This window comes from Adiantum capillus-veneris, chromosome 21, assembly GCF_014529385.1.
Source record: "Adiantum capillus-veneris isolate H3 chromosome 21, ASM1452938v2, whole genome shotgun sequence".
NCBI classification, from domain to species: Eukaryota; Viridiplantae; Streptophyta; class Polypodiopsida; order Polypodiales; family Pteridaceae; genus Adiantum; species Adiantum capillus-veneris.
This window is the reverse complement of record NC_140951.1, coordinates 118,069,469-118,078,703: the sequence shown is the minus strand read 5'-3', so window position 1 is coordinate 118,078,703 and position 9,235 is coordinate 118,069,469. Positions and strand designations below refer to the sequence as shown.

Sequence of the window (9,235 nt, the reverse complement as noted above, 5' to 3'; positions counted from 1 at the left end):
CTTTTCCTGCAGACTCTTGGAGCTCTCTTCTCCATTATCCCTCTTCATGCACACTCTCGCTGGCACCATCACTTATGACTTTTCCTTTTAGCCTCACATTTTTTTCCTTTATTTATTGACCAATTGAAATTAGCCAACATAGCTGTCGTTCCCACATCGAATTGGCGGTCTCATTGCCTCCCTCCGAAATTCGCATACTCATCGGCCAAGGTAGTGCCAAGTATGTCATCTCGCATACTTAGTGCCAAATACAACATCTTCATCTAATGGCATTACATCCTGAAGAACACCCTTTGTGGCTTTCAAAGTGCACCCTTTTTGGCATAATTATTGACAGCAATCGTTAAGCACCACATTAGCTTGCACATCAAAACAAAACATTGCCAATCACACTATTGTTTACCATATCCCACAATCATGGTACTCCTCAAGGTGATGACATTCTAGAAAACAAACTCCTCAAGGACTCTTTGTGCTTTCTGAAGTGCACCACATTTGGCATACATATCAAGCAAAGCATTTCTAAGCTCGACATGTTCCTCCAACAGCCCTGTTTTTCAATGACTCGTGCAATGATCAATATTACCTTGCAACTCCAAGCATGTGCTTAGCATTTATTCCTTTCATAAATCATAGAATTTATCATCCCTGGCCAGCCAAATATGGAAATCAGAAAATAACCATAATAACCAACACAATAACCATCGGATTGAAACACAATAATATGCTGTTATTCGCTAGCGTGTTTATAGAAATACAATAAAAGCCAAATCTATAGATGCTCTCATTCTGTTTCTCTGATCAATATGGCGCAGAGAAGTTTCAATTTGAAGCAACTGTGTTTCAATCAGAAAGTCAAGAATGAATCACTGTGGAATGAATGGGACAAATTTCTGGCAGCAAAAGGAAGTGAAGACCTTGTGAATGTGTGGTTTACATAGGAGGAAGCAAAATTGAAGAGGGAGGGGGATGATGACGATCAGTAGTAGAGGTCGAGGTCGAAGGAAAGAGTCCAATTAGCAGGGGGGATGCGGTTGATGCCGACCAGGCGGCAGGCAGCCAAGCCACGGGCGCCCAGGAAATCGCCTGTGCCGCCGATGACGGTGAGGTAGCGGACGGGGTCGATCTCGCGAACCTGGCCAAAGATGTCGATGGTGCCCTTGTGGTCGCCCTCGGTAATGTTGGCGGTGAAGATGTGGAAGAGAGTGTAGCCTACCTTGCTGTTGAGCTGCCAGAAGCCGTGAGCTACGCCTATCTGCTGCGAGTCGGTGGCGGGCCCGCTTGTGAGCGGGTCCTCGAATGTGGAGGTGGTGCCGAAGGCGTAGGTATTGGTCCACGTCACATTAGGTTGCACGCCATACACAGAGGTGAAGTTATTGGCGTTGTCGACGGCGGGGTTGTAGACGGTGTTGTGCAGGTAGAAGGTGAAGGAGCTAGGCCCGCAGAGAGTGGCAGCCCTCTTCTTGCAGGATTTGTATTTCTTGGCGCTGGCAGCGAGGTTATCGTCGATAGAAGCGAGCGCTACGTAATGGATGCAAGCAAAAGCTACAAGCAGCGCGGGCACAATCCGAAAGCCCATAGCTGTATTGAAAAGAAGCAAATCAAACGCAGTGCTAGGAGATCTACGTATATGCAAAAGATGGTGGCGAAATAGAATGCAGAGAAGTACTGCAGAGCAGCTGGGAGAGGAGCTTGGGAGTATGAAGAAATGTGCAGAGCAGGATGAAAATGGCAAGCCCCGGTGTCAAGGAGACGCAGCCCGATATGGTAGAGAATGGACGATTGGGATGTGAGAACTGTGATAAGCATCCCCGTTTTATATATTTTTTGGGGAAGGGCCTGTTCTTGCGCGTTGACTTCGCAAAGTTCTCACCTCCACTCGACTGCGTTGACGTTGTCGTATAATGCAAGTTGGCAAAGCCCTTCCCGTGCTGTCACGGAGCAGCTTGCCAATTTTATAATGGTGGTCCGCGTTGTCACCCTAAATATCCCTTGTACGATACGCACATGATGAACAGGGGGTTCACCGCTAACCACATGAATGACTGACGGAATCGTCGGCGACTCGGCAAGTTTTGTGTCCACGCTGCGGTGGGGCACGGCAGACGATGTAAAAGTCGAGAGTCGAGCGTCACGTACGACGTGTGCAGACGTTTTCAGCCCCGTTATAAGTTTTATAACGTCTTAGGCCCCTGTCACACTAAGGCACCCGTGCCCCTCTGATTTCGAATGTGGCCACCACTGTAAATTTTCCTGGCAAAAGCTATACGTCGTGCACATCCAATCACGCTAAAGCAAGTGGTGCAACGACCACGCATGGCGTTGACTGTTACAGTTAAAATTATGTCACGGCATCTCCCGCCTTCCTTTTTGCAATTGGCCTCCCTCTTGAAAAGTTGGCTGAGGGGGGAAGACCGGCCCTCTGACATGAGCGTGAGGCCAACTTTACCTTTTTGTTGGACAAATGGCGTTGTGCCACCTAAGCTTGACCATCGGCTGCATGTCCCAGTGTGACACGGGCCTTCGGCTGCGTTCAAACTGCACAATGGGTGATTCCCTCTTTTCTACTCGGAATTCTCTCAGAGGCAACACAAGCCAAATGGCTTGTTCACACACCATAGCTCACTAAGGTTGAGCTCTCTGACAAAAAGGTGTGGTGTGTCAGGTTCTCTCTCCACCCAATTTGTTGAGAAGAGAGTCTCTCAGCCATGGGTGGCCTTCCAACCCAGAACACCGTCGTCGTCACTTGGCCACAGGTCAGCATCCAACCTTGGAATGTGGGCAACAACTTTGTGCGCAATCTACGCAGTCTGAATCGCCACTCCCAATGCATCTCTTTCCATTGGTCCAACTCAGCAAAAGCCATGCACACTTCGGCAATTTGAACTCAGCCTTAGGTAACCCCCACATAAAAAGGGGGTTACCTAAAACCGATGGAACTTCTCTTAACACTAGCACACGCGAGGAGGCCCGAGGGGAGCAGGTAAGAGGCTAAAATTCAAACTACAGCCTTTAGAGGTGTAGTTAGTGGAGGAGGAAGCGAGTAAAACATAATGGTTATCCCGCCTCTGTGTGGGCATACCTTTAGGGATCTCGGACACAAAGAGTGTAAACGTAAACACGTTCTTAAGTTCATTGATTTGACTTTTTCACTCGTATGCACACGTGGGTGCTAGTTTGAGTATCACATTTGTTTTCGAACTACACTTTGAGGTGCAATTAGCACTACAAGAGGCTGTGTGCACTTGTGACGTTTTTAGCGTGGGAAATACATTGGGTTTTTATACTCCCGGTGTCGCTAAGACCGTCGCTAATAGCGTTGATACGGGACCGTCTCTACAGCCGTTGCTATATGTATCGCTATAGCTGTCGCTATATAGCGATGCATATAGCGACGCTAATAGCGATGCTTACAGGCAGCTACCTATAGCGACGCATATAGCGACGTTGCAGAGCCTTATATAGTGACGCTTATAGCAACGCCCGAGAGTAATTTTTTTTTGGTGGCAGCGCATCCATCAACCATATTGAATGTTTCAATAATAGAGTAAACCTAAATGAATCCAAGATAAACCGAGATTCACCTTTGAAAGAAAGTGCAAGCTTAGGTATAGACCCAAAGTAGTCACCCACAAGACAATATAACCATTAACTCCATCATCCATAGTATTGTTTGCGGAATAAAGAATAAAGATACAAAATTGAGAAAAGTAAATTGATGAAAGTAAATCAATGAAAATTCATAGGCAAAATCGCTTGATTGTTAAGCTTTGCAGATGTAATAGTTACATTGTCCTTATTCAGAAAATATACATGGTTTTCCAATAGTTACAAAAAGACTTATACACGTCATCTCATGATACATATGCTATGACAAAAGGAAACTAATGCTATCTAGCTATGGCTAGACCGACGTCGTCTAATCAGACGTCTCATCACGTCCAAACGGCGTATCTGTCGGATTCTGCAAAAAAAACAATAAGACAGCTTTCTGTAAGTATAAACATATAATTTACAAAAAAATACAACAAATAGAAAAGAGTAAATCCTAATACTAACCATGCCGCTACGAGAACTCAGAATGTCCATCAGGGCGTTTAAGCCCTTTCTGTCTGCGTACTCGTGCTCGTACGGTGTGGGGTCACGTCCTGTCCATCGACCACTGTTCAAAACATACAAAGAATACATTATGTTAGAATTTAAGAACCCCTAACCCCTAAACCCTAAACTATCAAACCTAAAGAGAAATGCGAAAACACTTGGGTGAAATCATGTTAACCTGTCATGCTTTTTCATGTCCCAGACAATGCTAACTAGCACAATTTTGACATATGCTAACTAGTACAATAACTTGAGCTACATCTCCAAGATCTATGACATATGATATATCAACAGAAAGCACTTGAAACAAAGAATCCAAATGTACAACCTCCGACAAATTTTGATATTATTTGTAAAAAATTTACCGGACGCCCAACTTTTTGAAGATGTGCTAACTTGAAAATGCTAACTAGCACAAAAAGCGCGACATGTTAACATGCTTTCTCCCACTTACAAAATCAGCCTCAAATGATGCCCATTCGCCGCTCCCAAAGTGGTGCGAGCAATCTGCCTCTACTCGCGCTTTGGATGCCTCCTTTTGTTGCTTCCACTTGTCAGGATTCTCGCGTGCTGCTCGCTTCGCATTCTTCCAATCTTCTTTGGCCAGTCAATCTGGTCTATTCCACCCATGCTTTATTGCTTTTTCCACTTTAGAACGCTTGTGCTTGCAGTATGTGTGCATTCGAACCTTCATCAGGTCTTCATTGAAGCGGTCATCCCGTTGTCATGCAGCTTCACTCCCATACTAAGAAAGATGCCAAAAAAATGCACATCAAGCTTCTTTGAAACCTACTTGATTAATGGTCAGTGATCAGGGCTTGTTAACAGGCCAAGTTTAATGATTAATGTATGCTAGATGCGGCTTAAAAGGGCCAACATATGCCTTAGAGATGCCAAAAATGAGTATGCTTGAAGTGAGCACAGATGACAGATTATGATCTAGAACTGCAGTGCTTGAAGTGCTCTATCGGGCTATCTTTACGGCTCATCGATTGGAGCTACGGTGAAGAAGTTATGGCAGTTTGAAGTTTAAGTCGATTGCAGATCTGTACCGGATTGGGCAACTGCAGCTGAGGGGAAAAAATGAAGTGAATGCACGGGCCTGAAGTGCTCACTTTGTGGAGTGCGTTGATCTTTTCAGATGAGTGATTGGAGTTCCGGTTGCCAAGTAATTGGCCATTAAAGATTCACAGAGGGCCGGTTCCGTGCTAGGCTAGTCGGCTCGGCCAGAGTGCAATCTGGGAGATTTGGCTCTCGATCGGGTCTTGGAATGCATTGACTGCGGGATATACCCAACAAGGCAGTGCCAATATGTATGCCAAATGTGATGCCCTTAAAAAGGCTATGGCCTCCCATACTCACAATTCAAATGGCCGCCCAATGGCCTAGTGTCTGGATGGGGAAAGAAAAACAAACAAGAAGCCTTCATTGCGAGCATCGAGCAGAGCATAGGGGGGGAGAATTGGAGCTCACGCCGGCCAGCTCGGACCTCGGACAAGCTCCTAAGTGAAGAGAATGTTGAAGAGCAAGCTGGGGCGATCATTTTTGGAGCAACTCCCGTTGCATTTGGTGCTGCTCGACCCCGTGACCTGCCACATCACTAAACTACCTTTCCCGCACCACGTCAGTCTCACGACGCCGTGACTGCGTGGTGGGGGCAAAATTTTTAGGGTGGCTACAATAAGGAAGGGCAGGAGAATGTGGGGAGAAAGGGGGGAGTCGAAGAGCTTGAAGGGGAGGGGGAACGCTAAGCTCTCTCTCCTCTCTCTCGTCCTCGGCTAATGGAAGGCAGGGATTACAAGCGATAGGAGCTTGGCCGAGGAAGCAAGGGGGAGAAGCTTGTTGAGGCAAGCAAGCAAGGGAGTAAGCTTAGAGAAGGCAAAGTTAATCTCTCTCTCTCTCTCTCTCTCTCTCTCTCTCTCTCTCTCTCTCTCTCTCTCTCTCTCTCTCTCTCTCTCTCTCTCTCTCTCTCTCTCTCTCTCTCTCTCTCTCTCTCTCGCTCGCTTGAACAAGCGAAGCAAGCGAAATAACGAGGGAAAGATAAAGGAAGGCAGAGATTTTCTTTCTCTCCCTCTTGAGCTTGAGCAAGAAGCTTGAGCATAGGCAAAGAGCATCGGTAATTGGGAAGCTTCTAAGGTGAAGGTAGCATAAGCTGAAGAAGAAGGTCCAAGGAGGGTCTAAAGCTCGATGAGTTTAAAGACCAAAAGAAGAAAGAGGATAAGAAAGGGCAACGAGCATCGGACATAAGTAAGGGAGTTTAAAGGACATCAAGCTTTGAGCAAGCATAAGCTTTGAGCCTATCCCATGCTAGTTTTTATTGCCGTTCTATATGCCCATAATGCACAAGGCAACTCTGAGTCCCAAGTTTTGGCATGTGTTAAAGTCATTTTTGTCAGAATCTTCACCAATTATCCATTAAACCTCTCATTAAGTCCATTGCACTGCGGATAATAAGGGGTGCTGTATTTATGCTCTATGCCAAGCTTCTTGCATAAGAAATCGAACATTTCACCTCTAAACCCTGGCCCTCTGTCAGACAGTAACTCCAATGGCACCCCGAACTTGCAGCATATGTGCTCGTACACAAAGTTTCCCATCTCCTTGTTGGTAATTTTTTTGCAGCCTTGGCCTCTGCCCAACGTGATAAATAATCCACTGCTATCAAAATATACACATTTCTCTTAATTGTAGTGGGTAATGGCCCAATAACATCGAGGCCCCATTTTTCAAACACCTCATTAGCCAGGATTGTCTTCCGCAGCTCAGGTTTAAGAACCCTTTTTCCCATCTTTTGACAAGCCAAGCAAGATTTACACCAGTGATTGACATCCCGTTGAATACTAGGCCAAACATAGCCTTCTTGCAAGATCTTGTGAAGCATAATCTTCATAGAAAAATGACCTCCGCAAGATCCTTCATGGTTTTCTTCTAAAATTTTGTAAATCTCCTCCTTCCAAGGCACATGACGCAACACCAGATCACTTCCTTTCATGTAAAGCATATCACAAATCATTTTGTACTTCCTTGCTCTTCTCATAAAAGCATACTTTTTAGATGAAGGCAAATCTTCAGGCAAGAGACCGGTCAATAAGAAATCCACCTCTTTTGACAACAACTCTCTTCCATGATACAAAGGGGCATCCACTTTCAACACAAACACAGAAGTAATCATTGCTTGTGCGGCTTCATGCGCTTCTTCATTTTGAGTCCTTTCGACATGCTGCAAGCTCCATGCCTCAAACTTTTTGAGTAGCGATTTCACTTTGAAGCATAGATTCTTCAGTCTAGGATTCTTATTCTTCCATACTCCCAACACCTGCTTTACCACTAACAACACATCACCTTTGATTTGCAAACGTTTGATTCCCAATTGTAGACAAATGTGTAACCCGCCTTCAAGAGCCATATACTCCGCTTCATTATTACTCTTTGCACTGAGTTTTAACCCTTGCTTCCTCACAAGATTTCCCTGCGCATCATAAATAACAACCCCACCAGAAGTAGCATCATGACTTCTTCGATAAGAGCCATCAAAATGTAGCAGTGAAGCATTTGATATAGCGGGGGTTTCTAATTTTTTCCTTTGGACCACCTGCTCTTTAACCAAAACAGGAGTCTCTTTATAAGTGAGTAAGTCTGCCAAAGTAGCCCGAGTTCTCTCTTCCACTAGAAAAGTGAATTGGAACTCCTGCAGCTTAATAATCCATTTCATCACTGCCTTTGATATATTTGAGTTATTGAACAATTGAGGAAGCAATGAAAAACTGGTGAGAAAGGTGAACGGTTTCTACAATAAATAATGTATAAACCGTCTACACGCATAGACCATGCTAATCATCACCAATTCAACCTCTGAGTACTCTCTTTCATGAGGAGTTTTCACCCTGCTAGCATAATAAACAGGCTTCATATACTGAAACTCTTTCCCTCTTTGCAACAACATAGCCCCAATAGCATCTTCTCCAACTGACGGGTTGACATAAAACTCCTTCCCTTAATCAGGTAAGGTGCTCAACACTTCTTTAACTTTGTCAAAAACATCCTCACAGTCACGTGTCCACTCCAAAGGATCATTTTTTACGAGACAAATATTTGACCTTCTGAATGAAAGTAGTCAATTGTCTTGTATCCTTTGGGGATGAAAGCAATAGCAAAGCTTCTACTTTCCCTGGATCTGCTTCAATTCCATTTTGAGAGATCATATGCCCAAGAAGCTTCACCCTTGGCTATGCCAAATGGCATTTTTTAGGGTTTAACTGACCCCCGCATTCATCATGCCTTGCAAAAGTCATCTCAAGCTTTTGAACATGCTCTTTGCGTGAGCTGTACACACAAAAATCATCTATGAACCCTTTGACAAACTTCCCAAGGAATGGGGTAAGAACCTAATCTACCTTTCTCTCAAAAGCCCCAGGCCCATTTGTCAACCCCAAGGGAAGGCAAAGAAAGTGAAAACAACCCCATGGAGTGATAAAAGTAGTCTTCTTCTGATCTTCATGAGCAAGGATAAGCTGAAAGTATCCTGAATAACCATCACAGACGCTATACCTTTCAAAACCAGCCACTGTATCCAAGAGTTGATCAATGAAAGGCAATGGGTAAGGATCCTTTTTGGTCACTGCATTTAACGGCTTATAATCAATACAAACTCTCCAACGCCCATCCTTCTTGGGAGTGACCACTACAGGGCTGACCCACTCAACATTATCTACTGGAACAATAAACCCTGCATTCAAAAGCTTATCCACTTCTTCTTTTGAAACATTCATTTGCTTCTTACCCATTCTTCTTAGTTTCTGTCTCACTGGCTTTGCTCCTTCTATCAACTCAATCTTCACTGGGTCCCCAACAAAACCCCTTATTTTTTGATATGATGTAATGAAAAGATTCGAAAACTTGTCCAGCATCTTGAGGTATTCTGCCCTTTCTTTTTGTGACAAATCTGTACTTAGCATATTTTGAACAAGTCCTTTCTTCACTGATAGCTCCTGCTTGGGCTGCATTAACTCTTCAAGCTGCTCCAATCTACTTGACGCATTTATATTCTCTGAAATCTGCAGCACTTCACCATCTTCTTTCTCCTCTGCATTTAGTAACAAAAAGGACACTTCACCCTCGCCCTGGAACTTGAAGT

At 44.5% G+C, this 9,235-nt stretch overlaps 1 protein-coding gene across 1 annotated transcript; it reads right to left on the bottom strand.

Moving 5' to 3' along the window:
• Positions 1-709: 709 nt before the first annotated feature.
• On the bottom strand, positions 710-1,865 carry LOC147431607 (disease resistance response protein 206-like). Its single transcript, XM_086494148.1, has one exon. The coding sequence runs from the start codon at positions 1,577-1,579 to the stop codon at positions 980-982; it is 600 nt and encodes a 199-aa protein (XP_086350274.1). The 5' UTR covers positions 1,580-1,865; the 3' UTR covers positions 710-979.
• Between the last annotated feature and the right edge of the window lie 7,370 nt (positions 1,866-9,235).